This window comes from Globicephala melas, chromosome 5 (assembly GCF_963455315.2).
Source record: "Globicephala melas chromosome 5, mGloMel1.2, whole genome shotgun sequence".
In the NCBI taxonomy this organism is placed as follows: Eukaryota; Metazoa; Chordata; class Mammalia; order Artiodactyla; family Delphinidae; genus Globicephala; species Globicephala melas.
The window spans coordinates 132,623,893-132,644,676 of NC_083318.1; the positions used below are offsets into that span (position 1 = coordinate 132,623,893).

Consider the following 20,784-nt stretch of genomic DNA (forward strand, 5'->3'; position numbering starts at 1 on the left):
GTAAAGCTGTCACTGTTTGCAGATGACATGATACTATATATAGAGAATCTAAAGATGCTACCAGAAAACTACTAGAGCTAATCAATGAATTTGGTAAAGTGGCAGGATACAAAATTAATGCACTGAAATCTCTGGCATTCCTATACACTAATGATGAAAAATCTGAAAGTGAAATTAAGAAAACACTCCCATTTACCACTGCAACAAAAAGAATAAAATATTTAGGAATAAACCTACCTAAGGAGACAAAAGACCTGTATGCAGAAAATTATAAGACACTGATGGTCACCTTATTTTTGATAAAGGAATGAAGAATATACAATGGAGAAAAGACAGCCTCTTCAATTAGTGGTGCTGGGAAAACTGAACAGCTACATGTAAAAGAATGAAATTAGAACACTCCCTAACACCATACACAAAAATAAACTCAAAATGGATTAAAGACCTAAATGTAAGGCCAGACGCTATCAAACTCTTAGAGGAAAACATAGGCAGAACACTCTATGACATAAACCACAGCAAGATACTTTTTGACCCACCTCCTAGAGAAATGGAAACAAAAATAAACAAATGGAACCTAATGAAACTTCAAAGCTTTTGCACAGCAAAGGAAACTATAAACAAGACAAAAAGACAACCCTCAGAATGGGAGAAAACATTTGCAAATGAAGCAACTGACAAAGGATTCATCTCCAAAATATACAAGCAGCTCATGCACCTCAATATCAAAAAAACAAACAACCCAATCCAGAAATGGGCAGAAGACCTAAATAGACATTTCTCCAAAGAAGATATACAGACTGCCAACAAACACATGAAAGGATGCTTAACATCACTAATCATTAGCGAAATGCAAATCAAGACTACAATGAGGTATCACCTCACACCAGTCAGAATCGGCATCATCAAAAAATCTAGAAACAATAAATGCTGGAGAGGGTGTGGAGAAAAGGGAACACTCTTGCACTGTTGATGGGAAAGTAAATTGATACAGCCACTATGGAGAACAGTATGGAGGTTCCTTAAAAAACTACAAATAGAACTACCATATGACCCAGCAATCCCAGTACTGGGCGTATACCCTGAGAAAACCATAATTCAAAATGACACATGCACCCCAGTGTTCATTGCAGCGCTATTTACAATAGCCAGGACATGGAATCAACCTAAATGTCTATTGACAGATGAATGGATAAAGAAGATGTGGCACATATATACAATGCAATATTACTCAGCCACTTAAAGAAATGAAATTGAGTTATTTTAGTGAGGTGGATGGGCCTAGGGACCATCATACAGAGTGAAGTAAGTCAGAAAGAGAAAAACAAGTACTTGCTAACACATATATATGGAATCTAAGAAAAATTTAAAAAGTCATGAAGAACCTAGGGGCAGGACAGGAATAAAGACGCAGAACTACTAGAGAATGGACTTGAAGATATGGGGAGAGGGAAGGGTAAGCTGGGACGACGTGTGAGAGTGGCATGGACTTATATACACTACCAAATGTAAAATAGATAGCTAGTGGGAAGCAGCCGCATAGCACAGGGAGATCAGCTCGGTGCTTTGTGACCACCTAGAGGGGTGAGATTGGGAGGGTGGGAGGGAGGGAGACCCAGAGGGAAGAGATATGGGGATACATGTATATCTGATTCACTTTGTTATAAAGCAGAAACTAACACACCATTGTAAAGCAATTATACTCAAATAAAGATGTTAAAAAATAAAGAATATCTATTAGTCTACTTCCTTTCCTGAACACATAAAATTACATGCATAAATATCAGTTGTGATCTATGTGCCTGTTTTAGTATATTTCCTAATCCTATTTCAGTAAACTAATTTTGGATTTTAGTTTTCTACTCTTCAATTTTCTTCTCTCTTCGTTCTTTAGCTGCTCCCAATAACTTCACTTTTTATTATCTGTTAATATATTTAGGGCTAGACAGACCCCTATAAGACACTTTGTAAAAGATAATATTTCTTCTTTATTTGCATAATTTAAAGGAATAAATAGCTTTGTCCAACTTCCTATTTACTACAGCTTAGATTGAACCATTTGCAATTGTTTTTTTTTAGGTTAAAAAAAGAACAGTTGAAGCAACCAGCAGTGCCGTACATTACAGCTGAACAGTGTGGGCTTAGGGGCGCCGACCCCTGCACTGTCGAAAATCAGCCTATAGTCAGCCATGCATATCCTTTGTTCCTCTGTATCTTGGGTTTTGTATCTGCAGATGTAACCAACTAGGGATAATGTAATACTATAGCAGATGTTTATTGAAAAAAATCTGCGTATGCAGTTCAAACCCATGTTTGTTCAAGGGTCAACCATACATCTTTCTTCTCTCTCCATCTCATCTTCTTTTTTGTAATTTCTCTATGAATCCTATGCTTCTGGCATCCTCATCTGTTCCTTCTACCCCTCAATACATTCTGCTTCTAATCAGTGGTTCATCTGACTCAGAATTCCCTCCTCGCTACCAATTGTATTAGTCAGGGTTCACCAGAGAAACAGAACCAATAGGATATGTAAAGCTATATAAGAGATATAGATGTACATATAGGCATAGGCACATGATTATGGAGGCTGAGAAGTTCCATGAAAGTTAACAATACTTAAATACTGATATAAAGTCAATACATTTTCTTCTGTTACATGATAAGGGAATAAGAGAGGAAATAAGACAAAGATATCTGAGATAGATATACACACATATATATTCACACACAAATGTATTCATAGCAAAATAAGGAGGAAACGCTCAGGACAGTTTCAGTCCTTATTTCTGTAACGGGTCATGGGGTCATAGTTGATATTTGTAACTATCTTCATCTACTAGCCATTCTAAGTCTTTTGCCTCCAGCAAGCACCTCAGCTGGTCATGGTTCTTACCTGGTGAAGTTACACAAATCTTCATTCCTGAAGGGTCTGGGCCATTTGTAATCCTGCCTGGATCGGGTGGTTGTAGTTTTCCATTTACCTTAATCACAAGGCATGGTAATACTGAGACACCCTCACAGATCTCCTGTATTCCAGACATATGTTTCCTTACCTCCACTGTGGAATAATAATTCAATCTCCCCTCAGTCATCATGATCCGTCACCCCAGCCAACACTGTAACTCTATTCTTTACCTGTTGTTTCAGAGGCATGAGGAACTCCAAGTGGCCAGGTGCCAGTATTAACCTCCGGTTCAATGGAATCATTGTTGAGTCTCCAGGTGGAAGCATTGCCCCCTCCGGAACTAAAATCTCTAGGTCAGCAAAGCATAAAGTCACAGAAACAAAAAGCAAAAATGTGGCTAGTGGGTCACTAGGGTTAATAGTGAGTGGTACCACTACAAATTCTACCCCTTGATCACTAGACTCATGAATCCTGCCTATCATATAAATATGATTTGCACCATATATTGGACGCTGACTCAGAGCATATGCAGCTTTCTGTAGAACCTTACCCCAGCCCCGAAAAGTATTACCGCCTAGCTGGCTTTGTAACTGAGTCTTCAAAAGGTCTTTCCACCATTCTCTCAAGCCAGCTACTTCAGTACGGTGAGGAACATAGTAAGACAAGTGAATTCCATGAGCATGGGACCACTGTAGCACTTGTTTTGCTTTGATTTGAGTTCCTTGATCAGAAGCAGTGCTGTGTGGAAAATCATGACAGTGGACAAGGTATTCCTTAAATCCATGGATGGTGGTTTTGGCATAAGCATTGCATGCAGAGAAGGAAAATCAATATCTAGAGTAAGTGTCTATTCCAGTAAGAACAAAATACTGCCCCTTCCATGATGGAAGCAGTCCAATTGATCAGCCTGCACCAGGTAGCTGGCTGTTCACCCTGGGGAATGATGTCATATGAGGGCTCAGTGTTAGAATCAGCTGCTGGCAGATTGGGCACTCAACAGTGGCCACGGCCAGGCTGGTCTTGGTGAGAGGACGTCCGTGTTGCTGAGCCCGTGCATAATGTCCATCCCTGCCACCATGGCCACTTTGCTCATGAACACATTGGGCAATGACAGGGGTCTGGGGAAAGAGGCTGACTGGTGTCCACAGAACATGACATCCTATCCTACTGATTGCCATAATCCTCTTCTGCCGACGTCACCCTTTGGTGTGCATTTACATAGGACACAAATATCTTCATGGTTTTGCCCACTCAGAGAGATCTATCAACATACTTCCTCCTCAAATCTCTGCATCACCAATTTTCCAGCCATGTTCCTTCTAAGCCCCTGGTCATCCAGTCAGACCACGGCCACAGCCCATGAACCAGGATATAGTTGCATACCTACTCTTTTCTCCTTCTAAGCAGAGTGAACAAACAGGTGCACTGCCCAAAGTCCTGCCCACTGGGAGGTTTGTTTTCACCACTCTTTTTAAGGGATATCCCAGGAAGAAGCTGTAGTGCAGCTGCCCACTTTGAGGTGGTGCCTGCATATTCTGTAGAACCATCTGTTAACCAGGCCTGAGTCTCCTCTTCCTCTGTCAGCTGGTCATAGGGAATGCCCCATGAGGTCATAGGCACAGGCTGGGAGAGAGGAGGCGGGGTAGCGGGAGTAGGGGCCACGGACATTTGGGCAACTTCTTCATGTAATTTACTTGTGCCTTCAGGGCTCAGGCCCAGTCCTGTACACACCACTTCCACTTGATGATGGAGAGTTGCTGTGCATGCCTAACTCTAGAGCTTCATGGGTCAGTTAACACCCAGTTGATAATGGGATGCTCAGGTCACATGGTAAGTTGTTCAATGTCTACAAAGGCCCAGTAGCAGGCCAAGGGCTCTCTCTCAAAAGGAAGGTAGTGGGCTTCCCTGGTGGCACAGTGGTTGAGAGTCCGCCTGCCAATGCAGGGGACGCGGGTTCGTGCCCCGGTCCGGGAAGATCCCACGTGCCGTGGAGCGGCTGGGCCCGTGAGCCATGGCCGCTGAGCCTGCGCATCTGGAGCCTGTGCTCCGCAACGGGAGAGGCCACAGCAGTGAGAGGCCCGCGTACCGCAAAAAAAAAGGAAGGTAGTTATCTTCAGATGATGGCATCTGAAGATGACCTTGCTCCATAATCCTAAAGACCTATGCTGCAATTCACCTGTAGGGACCTGCCAAAGGCTCCGAACAGCATCCTCTCTGCCACCACCACTTCAAACACCATTGGATCTGGTGAATCACATGGCCCATTTGACGGACCAGCTTACACAGCACAAATGTTCAGGGTACAGAGAGTAAGCAGCGAAAAAGAAACAAATCCCAGGAGTGACGCAAAGTCCACCAGGTGGGGATCTGGAATGGGCAATATTTAAAGAACAGGCAGGCATCTAGAAGTTCTGCCAGAGTTCAGGAAAAGGACTAGCAAGGTGATCAGACTTTTGGTTTTAGCAGAAACATATCTCCTGAGAAAGCAAAAATTAGCTTGGACTGAGAAAGTAGAAATCTACCCACCATTTGTCAGACTGGAAAAACAGACAGAAATAAAGCCAGCTGCAAGTGTTAACAGAAAATAACATCTCTCTCAAGGACACTGAGTCTATAAAGTGTCATGACAACCCCCTACTTTGAATGGCTCCTGCTTTATTAATCACTGAGAAATTTTATTTTCTAAAATCAAAGATGAGCAGAGACTTTGCTTTTTAAAATTAAAATCAGTAAAAACAAAACACCCAACTCTTGCCTGGAGGGTCTGAGGCACTTTGACACAAAGACTCCGTCTCAATTTACAACCCAGGGGCAGAGATTCAGATCCAACAGTCCACATCCATCTCAACTTTACTTTGCACTTCCCAAGGACACAGGAGCCTGGGTCTACTTCACAGTCCAAACCTGACATTGACTCCTTCAGCCACAGCCCAGCCTTGCTTTGAGCCTCTCAAACATTGCTTCATTTAAATATCACCTCAGTTCCATCCTTTCCCCAAATCCTACAATAGTTCTATCTTTTCCTTTGCTAAGACTCCAAAGTTGCTCTGGTGGGCAGTCTCCTTCCTTGCATTGGGCCCAGAAGCCTGACTGTGTCAGACAATTTCCTCCTGGTTGCCTCAGGCTGATTGGGCTGGGACAGTTCTAATCAGTGTACGTGCTAGGATGAGATGAGGAAGCTATGCAGAAGCCCAGTTAGAAAGATCACAGGGGATTGTTGCTTGAGGACAAGGTAAGGATCCACTTACGGGAATCAAGATATTAGGACAAGACAAAAGGTAAATGTGCTTTCGTGCCAAGCCTAAATGTTGATCTGTTACAGCCTGAGTATCTCCTGCCTTCAGTTCAGATTGTGTTAGAACAACAAGGAAGAGTCAGTGGTTTCAACTGAGGAAGGTACTAGGGAGGTAGGAGCTGGGAACCAGTTGGTTGTGACAGATCTTGGGAGCAGGCCAAAGAGACAGTGAGGTAAGCTCGACAGCAGCCCTTGACTAGGGGCTTGGACTGGAGCCTCACACTGGACGATGTCTGGGAATTAAATTTTGCAAGTACTTTCTTCCCACAGACACATCTTCATCTCTTTGAAAAGAAAATTCTAGGGAGGAAAAGAAGGAAGGAGTGGGGACTTCCCTGGTGGCGCAGTGGTTGAGAGTCCGCCTGCCGATTCAGGGGACACGGGTTCGTGCCCCGGTCCGGGAAGATCCCACATGCCGCGGAGCGGCTGGGCCCGTGAGCCATGGCCGCTGAGCCTGCGCGTCCGGAGCCTGTGCTCCGCGACGGGAGAGGCCACAACAGTGAGAGGCCCGCGTACCGGAAAAAAAAAAAAAAAAAAAGAAGGAAGGAGTAAAGGAAGGAGGGGTATAGGTAGTGGCAAAGCCCAAAATAATGGGAGTAAGGGAAGCAACTTATGATACAGCTGTCTGTAAATGCAGTGTTTCATGCTCGAGCTGGGGCCGTGCAAACTAATGGAAAACACAGAGTCTAATATATTGGTGACCTTTAGACCTTATACCATTTTCTGAGCTACATGTGTGCCCCATAGGAATTGACTCTTTTTTTCCTTTTTCTAAAATTTCTTACTTCTTTCTTCTTTTTTCTTTTTTAGCATATAAACCCAAGGTCCCTGTTCAGAGGGGAGAGGTTGGGAACATTGAGCTGTTGGCTTGTTTCACTCTCTAGAGGATTTGCTTGCAAGCAGCAGTGAATGGATCACTGTGAGAACACAATGATATTTTCATCTGTGAACTGAGCTATTCTATTCTGTTCCTGTTCCTTTTAGGGAGAGGAAAATTGTTCCTAGTTATTTTGGTCTCAAGTTTTTCAGAACTTCCATTACAAACCATAAAGCAAGTTTGACTTCTGGGAAATTCTATTCCAATTAATAATTTAAAATGTATTTATATGACGAGGTATGGATTCTCTAGAGGTTATCTTTTTATAATCTATTTTAGAAAATAGATTTTGGACTTCCCTGGTGGCGCAGTGGTTAAGAATCCGCCTGCCAATGCAGGGGACACGGGTTTGACCCCTGGTCTGGGAAGATCCCACATGCCGCGGAGGAACTAAGCCCGTGCGCCAGAACTACTGAAGCCTGTGAGCCTGGAGCCCGTGCTCCACAACAAGAGAAGCCACCGCAATGAGAAGCCTGCGCACCGCAAGGAAGAGTAGCCCCCGCTCGCCGCAACTGGAGAAAGCCTGCACGCAGCAACGAAGACCCAACGCAGCCTAAATAAATAAATAAATAAATAAATTTTTAAAAAGTGGGAAAGAAACAGAGGTTTGTAAGGAGAAAAGTGAATGTGAAAAGTAAATGTAATGTACAGCTGAATCACTTTGTTATACAGCAGAAACTAACACACCATTGTAAAGCAATTATACTCCAATAAAGATGTTAAACAAAGATGACAAAAGTAAATGTAAAATGATTACTAGCAGTAATAATGTTTTATAACCCTTTTCTAAACCAATGGCTTTCACATCTTTTTCTTACTGCAACCAAGAGTATATGCATACTTAGACATATTTTTTGTATGTATGTATATATAGAGAAATAACACTGTTTCATGAGACACTACACATTATACACTAAAGATTTTTCTTTTTTATTCTTTCATTTTACAAAATGCTGGTCATGTGTCACTAAACTGATATCATGACCTATTAAATGAGTGGCAACCTGCAGTTTAAAAAAATACTACTCTCATGGGCAATATTAGCAGTTTCTTCATTAATCTTTAGTCCAGAAAATAACCTAAAAGCAATTTTATTTTCTAATACCAGACTTCTTGTGTTCAAAGGATTTACCCTTGAGACGTTCTTGGGAGTGTCTCCTTCATTTTCACCTTGAAGTTATGGACGGAGGTCAACGAAGATATTACAGTGGAAGGTCAGGGTCATAGTGTTCCTTCATGGCTTCTGACATCGGCCCTAGATTCTGAACATCTCCTCTTCCCTGCCCCAGAAATACTTTTTAAGGTGAAGTCTTTATAAGAACTGGCAGGAAATTTATCCCACTTGACTCAGGTGACACCTGCAGAGACTCTCACTGGACTAGAAATGGAAAGTGATCAAAAAATAGGGACAGGTTAAATACCTAAGGCATTTCATAAAATAAAATACGACACAGCTTTGAGAAAAGAACGTCAATCTGTGTGTAACGAACCAATATTCAAGGTATAGTTTTAGGTTAAAAAGAGTGAGTTAAGCACACTGTGTGTAGTAGACTTCCATGTGTTTTTAAAAGGGGGATATACGTGCTTATATGTGCATAGAATATTTCTGGAAATTTCCACAAGATATTAGTAATGGGCATTGCCTCTAAGGAAGAGAAATAGAAGACTGGGAATCTGGGATGATAGAGATTTAATATTTTTGCCTACCTTTTCATAGTGTTTGAAATTTTTATTTTGTGTATATATACATATTACTTTTTCAATTAAAAAATTAACTTATTTTAGGGAATTCCCTGGCAGTCTAGTGGTTAGGACTCAGTGCTTTCACTGCCAGGGTCATGGAACTAAGATCCCACATGCTGCACAGCATGGACAAAAAAAAAAAAAAAACTAATTAAAAAAATATGTTGGAGGAAGTAAGTACTCACAAACTCATTAAGATGAAGGGAGTTTTCCTTGTGAACAGTCCTAGAAATAGATGTTTATTATAGCACCAAAATTCATTCTCTCTATCATTTACATATATTATATAATTTACAAAGAGTTTCATATCCATTGCCTGACTTAGAGCTCATAACAACCTTTTGAAATAGGTAGGACAGTTACTAGAAGCCACAATTTACAAATTGGAAAAAGACAAAAGGGCTAAAGGAGTTAAAGGTCTAGAGCACAGTTTAAGGAAAGAAGTTTGGAGTCATGTACATGATTATGATATAGTAGAAACTTGAAATTTTACAGTATTAGGAGTTACCAAGTAGTTTATAAATGGCAGTATTTTGAAAGCCTTCAGCAATATTACTTGCAATATTGATCTCTTAACTAAGAAACTCATGCATAAAGGAGGAAGGAGGCAGGAAAAAAAAAAGCTACTGAAATTCTTTGTGTAAAATATGCCCTATAATAGAGCATAAAATTTTCAACCAGTCAGCTAATGACTGGCTGAAAATTAACATTAAAGAAGTTGCGTTCAACACTTCGCCGTATAGAATTTTACCTTTGAATTAGAACAAATCTAAAATAATTACCTAAGTGGAAGAGAGATATCACAAATCATCACTTACTAAATCTTGAATAATACCCTAAAGGCTTATGCTTATGGTCATTATATCTCCCAGAGTCCCAGATAAGCCAAATTTACACCTCCAGTCCCCGGGTAATTATTCATAGAAGCCCTTTCATTCTCAAGGGTATCCTGGTTTGGGGATAAATGATTATCCACCTTATTAAATATCACGCTCTAGTTTCATACACCTTTAAGATCCTCATGTTCTAGGGTTAGGGCTTCATCTCAAAACTAAGGAGTACCCTCATTCGTGCAAAATCTGAAGAACCCACACGTTCAGATTTTAGCAGCATGTATGACTCTCAGATAAAAAAGAGTAGTTTCCAAAGCAGCTGTGGGCTTTACCAAAGAGATTAAAATAAGAAGGAAGTCTCAGAGTCTGATTTGGAATTTTTGGTTTGTAGGGGTTTAAAGGCAAATGTGAACCAAGTTTGGCTTGGTGAGACTGAGGTGGAAGATAAATAACTGATTCCACTTAGCAGATGTCTGAACAGAGAGTTCAAAAAGTGCATCCCCTCCAGGAGCACTTCATTCACGAGTTTATTTATTAATAGTTGGAGCACGTTCTAAGCACTGCCTCAGTTTTGTCAGTAGTTTTGGGGACGTTATGCTCCATTTCCAGCACTTTGCAGGAATGTGATACTATACGTGAGGTTTTGTTTAAACCAGCCTCTGAATTCTTTCCTGCTTAGCGCTCTTTAGAATTTCCATAATTTGTAATTGCTCTATTCACTAATTACAAAGATTATTCCCATGGTCCAGGTAGGTTAAATCGTTGCTGTGATTTTTTTTTTCATGTTGCAAGTGTATTTCTTCCTTAGAACAAGCAGATGAATTGTAGCCAAGCTGGAGATCATGGTAACAGCATCTTTTACTCAGAGGTAAGCAGACCATCTATCCAGAATATATAATTACTGAAAGATTAAGGCATTAAGATGTGTTTACTTGCTACATTCTCTAAAGCACTTGGCATTTAAATTGAAGTTATTTAGTATGTGATTACTTGAGGTTTCTGTGTAAAATACTAAAGAATATTTTAATCATTCTTCTATGTTTACATTTACACTTTTAACAAAATCTTTTCTGAATATATTTAACACGCGGGTACACAGATTCTCTCTCTGACAGTGTTCAGACCTGGTTCTGAATCTGACAGTTTGACTATTTTCTTGTTGTTTCTGTTGTTGTTTACATATGTCTTCTCTTTTATTTCTCCCCTCTGTTTACTTTCTTAGAAATCTTTATTTCCTATCAATTACTCACCAGATTGTTCACAAAAGGAATCTGGTGGAGTTTTCTTTAGTTCTAATCGTCACTGGTTGAGTGATTACTGTCACTGCCTTTACTGTCACTATCACTGTCACTACCACCTCCATTGTTGTCGCCGTTACCAGACTTGCTCTTGCTGTCACTCTCATCACCACTGTCAGATGCACTGTCACTGCTGTCACTATCACTGCTGTTGCTGTCACTGCTGTTGCTGTCACTTCTGTCACTACTGTCACTATCACTGCTGTCACTGTCGCTGCTGTCACTATCACTGCTGTCACTGTCACTACTGTCACTGCTATCACTACTATCTGATTGGCTGTCACTGCTGTCACTGCTGTCACTACTGTCACTGCTGTCTGACTTGCTGTCACTGCTGTTACTACTGTCACTGTCTGATTTACTGTCACTTTCACTGCTGTCACTACTGTCACTGCTGTCTGATTTGCTGTCACTGCTGTCACTACTGTCACTACTGTCACTGCTGTCACTACTGTCGCTGCTGTCTGATTTGCTGTCACTGCTGTCACTACTGTCACTACTGTCACTGCTGTCACTACTGTCGCTGCTGTCTGACTTGCTGTCACTGCTGTTACTACTGTCACTGTCTGATTTACTGTCACTTTCACTGCTGTCACTACTGTCACTGCTGTCTGATTTGCTGTCACTGCTGTCACTACTGTCACTGCTGTCACTACTGTCGCTGCTGTCTGACTTGCTGTCACTGCTGTTACTGCTGTCACTGTCTGATTTACTGTCACTTTCACTGCTGTCACTACTGTCACTGCTGTCTGATTTGCTGTCACCACTGTCACTGCTATCACTACTGTCACTGCTGTCACTGCTGTCACTACTGTCACTGCTGTCTGATTTGTTGTCACTACTGTTGCTACTGTCGCTGCTGTCAGACTTGCTGCTACCACTGCTGTCACTGCTGTCACTGCTTTCACTACTGTCACTGCTGTCACTACTGTCACTGCTGTCACTGCTGTCACTGCTTTCACTACTGTTGATGCTATTGCTGCTGTCACTGCTGTCACTGCTGTCACTACTGTCGCTGCTGTCACTGCTGTCACTGCTTTCACTACTGTTGCTGCCATTGCTGCTGTCACTGCTGTCACTACTGTCACTGCTGTCACTGCTGTCACTACTGTTGATGCTATTGCTGCTGTCACTGCTGTCTGATTTGCTGTCACTACTGTCACTGCTGTCACTGCTGTCACTACTGTCGCTGCTGTCACTGCTGTCTGAGTTATCTTTGGTGCTGCCTGATTTTCCATTCTTATCACTACCAATGTCACCATTGCCATCACCACCACTATCATTAGCATCTGAAGTGTTATCACTATCACCTTCTTCTCCTCCTTTTGAGTCACTGTCATTGCCATTATCACTTGATTCATCAGAGTTATAAGAAGCATCTCCTTGGCTACTGTGGTTGTTGTCACCTTCAGAATTGGTATCATCACTGCCATTAGACTCATCACTGCTGTTGGGATCATCTCCTTGCACGGATTCATCACCAAACTCATAACTGTCATAGCCATCACTGTTACTGTCACTACGTGTTTTGCTGGGTCCAAACTTATCTTGAGGTTCTAATTTCTGGCCAGGTCCCTGCATGACGTCAACCTCTTCTTGTGCCTTGACATTTCCTTTGCACACAATCATTCCATGTTGGCCTTTACTCTCTTTATCTTCATTCATTTTCCCAGATACTTTGGTAATATTGTTTCTGTCGCCACTGCTGGGACATTCCATTTCTATTCCCTATGGAAAGATAGAGAAAAGAATGATTAATTAGTGAATGTTGTTCCGCAAAATTGCATTGGTTTGAGGAAGACTGACTGGGGAAAGTGGCCATAGAACAGGAGTTCAGCTTCCAGTACTTCAGAAACATCTGTCTGTGAAAACGTGCTTTATTCAATACTTGAAAGTACTCTGGTGTTTAGATTATAGACCATCCCATTTGTGCCTTTACCCAGTAAGAGCTTTCGTAAACAGTTACGTGCTGCATTAATTATTTAGCATAAGACTTTTGAAGAATTATAACCAAATTTTCAGAGATTTCTGCTTTTTAAAATTGTTCTATAGCAAAGTCTAGTATGGACTCTAGCTTTCCCATCAAATATTCAAGTAATTTAGATGCAAAAATACATGACTATTTGTCATGATTTATTTTCATGCTACCATCATGGAAGGAAGGGGAGAATTTAAACTGTCCTTGAAAGAAACCAGCTTCACAAACTAACCTTAACTTGGTTCTTCCCAATAGCAGGTGGCTCTAATTTTTCAGTGATTCCATTTTCCACAGCTTTGCTTTCTCTCTGATTGGGTTTTTGAGTGTCCTCTATTTTTTGGCTACCATTGTCTCCTGAAATACCATCAAAATCGTCCTCACTCTTGGAGGTATTGTGTCCATCAATGGCATGGGTGTCTTCTTTGTCCGCAGGGTCATCAGCTTCACCACTAATTGAACTTTGACCTAAGCTATTGTCATCATCACCTTCTGTTTCATGAGTTTGACCCTCTTGGCCCTTGCTGTTATCAGGGCCTTTTTCTCCATTCCCTGTCTCTTCACCTTCATCATCACCAGAGCCCTTGTCTTCATTTTCATCTGCTCCATTCCCACTAGGACTTCCATCAGAATTGTCCAAGGCGACATCTTCTCTATTGCTATCTCCACTTTCCCCTGGTGTTACCCCTGTCTCCTCATTCCCGTTGCTCTCGCCTTCTCTCTGAGGTGTTTCTTCACTTGCATCACCCCCATTTCTACAGAAATTCCCACTTATTTCATCCTTGTGACCTGTGCCATTATTGCTTCCAGCCCCTTGACGTCCATCTTCTTGGACAACAGTGGCATCTTCACTCTGACTTGCATTTCCAACACCCCCATTTTGGGAATTGTTCCCAGTAATCCCATTAACATTGCTCCCATTTGCTGTTCCAGCACTGTCGATGATGCTTACTTGTCCCCTGACGCCATTTGCTGTGGTGCTGTCTTCTTGATGGAGTCCATCATGACCATATGTTTCTGGTTTTCCTGTGCCCCCATTCAGATCCTCAGTATTCCCCTCTTCATTTGCTAACATGGAACGTGCAGAAGAACTTTTCTCTCCCACTTCTGCCCCCTCAGAACCATTTCTCTCTCCTTTGTACCCATCTTTGGTGTACTGTTGCCTTCCTCTTTCATTTTCATGCAGGAGGACACCACTTTCTTTGGTGGTATCATTGGCATTTAACTCATCCTGGAAAAGAGAAACAATGCAAAATAAATTGTGGATACCATCTTAAAGTAAGGCAAACTGAAAAGATGAGCATCAATTTTTTGGAAGTTAGTGGAATCTAAAAACAACTCAGAAACACATTTCACATCCTATACCTGTATCGGCACTTTCAATTCTGCTAGAAGATTTAAATTCACAGATTTGTCAACAGCATGTCTCTCCAATGGCTTGATTTGAGGAACCTACCAAAGTGAAAATACTGGAAATTGAAAACATTCTTATTTTGTGCACATGTGTGCCCACACATGCACACACACACACACACACACACACACACACACACACACACAATTTTCTCCAAATGAAGAAAAAAAGATATAACACAAAGGTCAAAGTATGATCTAACTGGGTAGAAAAGAGAAGTGGCTTGTTATAGGGCTTATGTAGAATTTAAACTTGGCAGTATTCCCAATTTTATTGAAGTATTAACCAGATCACTTAACTGTAGAAAAGGAATAGTCTTTTATAAAAATGAAGAGAGACCTTTGATATTTCTGTACGATGCTTCTTGCAATAGCACCAGACCCACATTAAGTATAATCCTGGCCAAAACCCCTAAGAAAATAGTAGGTGTGACCAGAGCCAGGGAGGAAGCAAAGGCAAGTACTTTGCTACTTCTGTGCCCTTCAGGAGCACAATGAAAACAGTTGAGAAAATTCTCAACTACAGAAATACCAAAGTATTTGGTATTATGAAAACATACCAAAATGTTAACCATAACAGCTGGCTAATAAAATTACAAATGGTTTAATTTTCGTAATTTTTCTTTGTTGGTATTTATCTGTATATTCCAAATTTAACTTTCTGAGTGAAACATCAGTTTTCCCTTTGTTGAAAAAACACATGATTTTTTTTCCTATTTTTCTTTCTTGAAATCTTCCTAAACAATACAGACTTTGTTGATATTAGAATGAAACTCATAGGGTGTTAGCAAAGATGGACAGTCTCCATGACTTCTAAGCATTAAATGTAAATGAATCTGAGTGAATTTTAAAAGAAATAATCCTTCCAACAAGACAGGAGTTTCAATTAGAAGAACGGGAGCATGAATTGGAGTGCCTATTTGGTTTTGTTGAGACCCCAAATATATCTTGTAAAGTCTTTCATGTAAATCTAAAAGTTTAGACTCAGCTGATCGACAAGGTCTCAAGAAAAAAAAAAGTATATATATATAAATGTTAGCTGAAAAGAGATAACAAAGTAAGAAGGATTTTTTTGAGGAAGGCATACTTACTGGAATGGCCCATGCTACTGTCCAAATGCAAAAATATATAATTATCTTCATTTCCTTTAGAAATATTAATCAGGCTGTTTTTGAAGAAAAAAGAACAGCACAAAATTACTTATGAAACAAAATATGATAGCCATATAATGTATTATTTTGGTCTGTAAGCATTTGCGTTTTTCCTAGGCAAGGAGTATAGACGCAACATCAGAAGAAGCTGTCAAGACTCAGTGCTCCAGAGCACACCTGGAGCCACAGTGACGTACAACGGCGTCATCCAGCTCAGCACTGATGGCGCTACCTAGACTTTTTCTGCCTTTGCCAACAAAGGGGTATAGCCAGGCAGTTACAAAAACCATAACTATAACTTTCTCCTTCTGTTGTTCCTGATGGCAATAATGTGTCTTCTGAATAGTTTTAATCAAGGATTAACTAATTCTGCTAAGATTGTGCTTAAAAGATTGTGTTTATCATCCCCACCCCAAAGCCACACTATTGGGCTGGCTAGACTGTACAGAAAAGAAGTTACTAGCATGAAGATGAAAGAACATGGAGTTTGGATTCAGAGACCTGGGTTCCAATTCTATCTTTGCTCCCTGATGTGTGAGCTTGAAGAATTTAAGTAGCTTTCTTAAGCATTTGATTCCTCTGTCTGGGATAATAAGAATACCTGCACTTCAGGATTATCCCAATTATCTTAGCAGAAGAATCTTCTCTGAGAAACATTCTCTGACTCCATGTCAAAGGGCGTTTGGTGTCTCTCTCCTCTTTACACCCAGGAGCTTCTGCACACCTCGCTAGTAGCGCTGCACAGTTTTCACTGTTTTAAAGTACCTGGGGGCTACTTATATGTTCCCCCACCCTACTGAGAGCTCCTGAGGTCCAGGAGAGTGTCTTGGTGATCACTGTATTCCAAACCACAGCACAGAAAAAGCTATTTTGTGAATGTTGCTGATGAATATATACTTATTACTCTAAGCAACATGTAGCACTGTTCCGGGCATTTAACAGTCTCAATAAATGATAGCAATTATTATGTGGAACTTCTAAAAACATGATCCTTCATTCCTGTTAGAATCCACATTCAGAAACGATCTAATGTACATTTTTGATACATTGGGATAGACATTGAGTTCATGAGAATCAAAATTTTAAACCGCTGTTTACTGCAAATTGGATTTCTTGATATAATGATGCTATTACTATAGAAAGGAAGGAGGAATTTTACTTCTATTTCATGCACTCCCACTGGATTTATAGATTATAATATTGTATGTCATAAGATAGCCTTGATTGAATTTAATGTTGATAGTGGAAATATAATAAAACCGCAGTGAATATCGACTGTCCTAGAAATATTGGCATTTTCACAGGAGAGAGGACCCAGTTCCAGAGCTATTGAGAGGGGAAAAAAATGTGCTTACTCTTATAGCTGTTCAACAGAAAGCCAAGAATAGCTAGACCTCTTTCAAAAATGCTATAGATTAAAAACGAGGCTGATGTGACCTCAGGACACTATAATGCAGAGCTCTGGGGCATAGATGTGGAAGGGCAGCTGTTTAGTAAGCAGAGGTTATACTGTACTTTGCAGTCCCAAACCTAATTATTACATAGACTCTGCAGAAGACCAGTCTACACTGTGATTTGGAGGAAACATGGTATCCTGGAAAGGAATTTATAGTGAAGGACAGAGTTATGTGCATCCCATTTCTGAACTGCAATCCAGCAATCTGACCACTTTAGCTCTCTTTCAAATCTACTCCAGAACAATTGCACAATGTACGACGCTACTTGCCACTGTGTCCACAGGTAGGTAAACGGCTTGAAAAGCTACTATAGAAATGGCCTCTGTTTTGTCAGTCTGAAAGCAGAGGCTTCAGAATTGTGTGAACCCCCTTCAGATTATTTTATGTATTATCACAAACAAAATGAGATTTTACTTAATTTGAACAAGTTAATAAAACCTTGAAAAGCAAAGCTTAAATAAAGCCCTGTTTCAAAGCCCAAGGTAGTTATTTATATCTGGTTATCTAATTTGTTATCAAAACTAATAAAAGCAACCAGATAATTACAAGGTTTCTACCTCAGTTTACCAATTTTTTAGTAACATGTCTTTTATTTGCCAAGCCTATTATTATAGCATGAAACAGAAAAAGTGTGTGAAAGAAGTCAGATTCTCCAGATATCCTAAGTAGAAGTATTTTAATCTAGTTTTAAAACCCTAATGTCAATTGGTAAAATAATAATAATAACAATTTATTATTATTTTAGGCCAAAGGTTGATTTTTCAGGGACCAAAAAATTAAATGTAAACTGATATTCATTCAACAAACATTTGAAGGCCTAATGTGGGCCATATACTGAACCCTGGGAACAGATATGAGTCCTATCCTCATAGAGTTTATTACTGACTAGATTAGCCAAACTTTGAAATAAATGTAACATAATGTGTTAAATCAAATTCCTAAGTCCATGTTCATTTCTTAATACAGTCAGTGTTTAAATGTTATTTGAAAGAGATGGTTTTTCTGCATAAAAATAACAGTAATGGAGCTTTAGTGAATTATGCATAAAATATTCTAATCACTCATTCCGTTGTTAATATTTTAGATATAAAATATGTGCTTCATCGTACATATACTTTTCCTATTAGCAACTTATATTTTAACATAATGGCTGTGGAAAACAAATCTGATTCTTCAGTGATGCAATATTTTGCTAGGTGGAATTAGCACCACTTACCACATAATTTTCCATTATCTTTTAAAACATAATTTTAATTTGACAAGTCAAAAGGGAAGGAAAATGTCTAATCATAAGGGTTATTCATTTTTTTAAATCGAGTTGGCTTCTCTGAAATTCGAATTTCTTTCCAAAGAAATCAGTTGGGTCCATCTTACCTTAAAAGCCTTCAAAGGGACTTTGAATATCCAGGATTTCTTATCTTTCTCTTTGAGGACTGAGTGGCACACTGTCCTGGGCTTTTGCATGACAATTTTGTACCTGCCGAAATTTAAAGTCAGTTTGATAATTTTCTCAACCAATCACTGTTTAGGATCCTTGATACGGGGTTATAAAGTGTCAGTGTGTCTATGAAGCACATAATAAGTTACCCCACTTCCTTCACTTGCTGGTATGTATTTGCTCACTGAACCATTCGATTCCAAAGGGACTAGACTTACTTTCACTTAATTAAATAGCTCCTGGGAGGCTGTTTTGCATCTTAAATATAGACAATCAGTGTAACATATCTGAAAAGAGCCACTTAAACTTTGTCACCCTGACATTTCTTGTCTTACTAAGGTTGGCAATCTAAGAAAACTCTAGGTTTCTTTAGTGAATATACTGCCTATTTAAGACCCCTATCATTCCTGAGGTAGGTATTAAAGTTTCTGTGCTATAATTCAAGAAACTGTCCACATGCAACAGCCTGGACATTGCCTGAGGGGTCTTTAACAGTCTATAAATAGTAACTCCCAAGAAATCTCTCTGACATAAATAAACAGTGGTGTGAAGCTTAAAAATGTATCAATTTAGTATTCAAACTAAATTTTAAAAATAGATATTCAAAATACTGAAACTTATTGTAAGGTAGCGAGATGTGCAAAAGTGCATACCTACAGTCGATCTAGCCCTCAGCTATCTCTGTTATTTGTGCTAGCCGTGGAGGACGACCTAGAAAGCCAGACCATAATTCTAGCACAAGTTCTGGCACCTGAACTCACCATTCACTTGAACCCCAGACGTATGCTGTAATGCGGGTAACCCCTAAACCAGTTCTCCAATCTAAGAATTGAAAACCTTGACAGTCTAAGTCTCTCCATGTACTTGTTCAAAATACTCCAATTTTTTAAAATGTCATAATATCAAAGGATGTGAACCAAGTAACTTGCTACTACCCAACAGTGATAACTCCAGGATTTATATATAGAACTATTACAGGGAAAGTAGTAAGGCTGAAAGGGAGTGGAAGGAATGGAAAGAGATCGGCCTTGAAGCTGTGTTTCCATAGCAAACACTTTGTTCTTATCTAAACAGCATGTTTACGTGGGTGGCTTAGAGGACCTAATCAAATTTTAAGGAGTCTTAAGTCACTTCTGGGAGCAACACAACAGATACTAGTGGAGGTTAGGGAACTGAACCTGCCTTCCTTTTCCGTTAACCTGAATTAACATGAGAATTCTGATCTTTTGTTAACTTTCCCAGGTTTCAGCAAAGGATTGTAGCATCATACCCTCAGCTTTTTCTAGATCATTCTCTCCTGATGGCAAATCACTTAATTTTAACATCTTTTGCCATTTGGATAGGCAGAGACCTTTCAATACCATCAGGTCCTGGTTCCTTTCTCTTTAACAGTTTTTCTCTCAATGTATTTTCTCTCCTCTTGCATTTTGTTTATTTTTATTTATTTATTTGCAGTACGCGGGCCTCTCGCTGTTGTGGCCTCTCCCGTTGCGGAGCACAGGCTCCAGACGCGCAGGCTCAGCGGCCATGGCTCACAGGCCCAGCTGCTCCGCGGCATGTGGGATCTTCCCAGACCAGGACATGAACCCGTGTCCCCTGCATCGGCAGGCGGACTCTCAACCACTGCGCCACCAGGGAAGCCCCTCCTCTTGCATTTTGTTATAAGTAGCAAGAAGAAGCCAGGCAGAAGCTTCAACACTTTGTTCAAAAATCTCCTTAGCTAGATATCCAAGTTCCGTGCTTACAAATTCTGCTTTCCACATAACTGAAGGCCAAAATTCTGCCAAGCTTTCTGTCACGAGGATAACAAGAATCCTCTTCCTCCATATTCCAGTAATGTCTTTGCTCACTTCCTTCTGAGACCTCGCCAGCAGTGTCTTTAACATCTATATTTCTACTAACAGTTTTCCAGCCTCTACCCATTGTCTGATTCCAATGCTACACCCACATTTTAAGAATTTCTTATGGCAGCACCCCACTTCCATGTACCAAAATCTATATTAGTTTTCTCTTGCTGCCTAACGAGTCACCAAGTGTACTTTTGCTTTTAGAAGGCTTATTTGGCTCATTTAGCCTCACCTAAATAATCTCTTTATCTTAAAGTCAACTGATTAGTACACTTAATTACATTGGCCAAATCCTTTTTGCCATATTAACAGGACTTCATCATGAGGCAGGAGATAGATGGGCCCCAGCCTGAACAGTTTCCCCACTGTGGACAGAAACTCCATAATAGCAGAAACTTCATAAAAGCAGGATGATGGAGGAGGCTGGGCCCTGCCCAGATAGAAGATAAGAGACCACATATTCCTCATTCTTGAAATCAGGAGACCTCCCCGACTACACATGAGCAGAAAGGCTCCTTGGAGGTCAAAAGCGGAGTGATGCCAACTGATGCT

General features: G+C 40.3%; 1 protein-coding gene and 1 long non-coding RNA gene across 2 annotated transcripts in view; one reads left to right on the forward strand and one right to left on the reverse strand.

Moving 5' to 3' along the window:
• Window positions 1-20,784, forward strand: part of LOC132597372 (uncharacterized) — a 272,819-nt gene that overhangs the window by 226,985 nt on the left and 25,050 nt on the right. The window lies entirely within an intron of this gene.
• DSPP (dentin sialophosphoprotein) overlaps window positions 7,956-20,784 on the reverse strand; it is a 107,098-nt gene continuing 94,269 nt past the window's right edge. Inside the window, exons 8-12 of the mRNA XM_030865709.2 lie at window positions 18,322-18,424; window positions 15,431-15,504; window positions 14,292-14,378; window positions 13,162-14,157; window positions 7,956-12,679 (exon numbers count right to left, since the gene is read on the reverse strand). Of these exons, the coding sequence (XP_030721569.1) occupies window positions 10,946-12,679; window positions 13,162-14,157; window positions 14,292-14,378; window positions 15,431-15,481 (2,868 nt within the window). The 5' untranslated portion in view covers window positions 15,482-15,504; window positions 18,322-18,424 and the 3' untranslated portion in view covers window positions 7,956-10,945. The remainder of the gene's footprint in view (window positions 12,680-13,161; window positions 14,158-14,291; window positions 14,379-15,430; window positions 15,505-18,321; window positions 18,425-20,784) is intronic.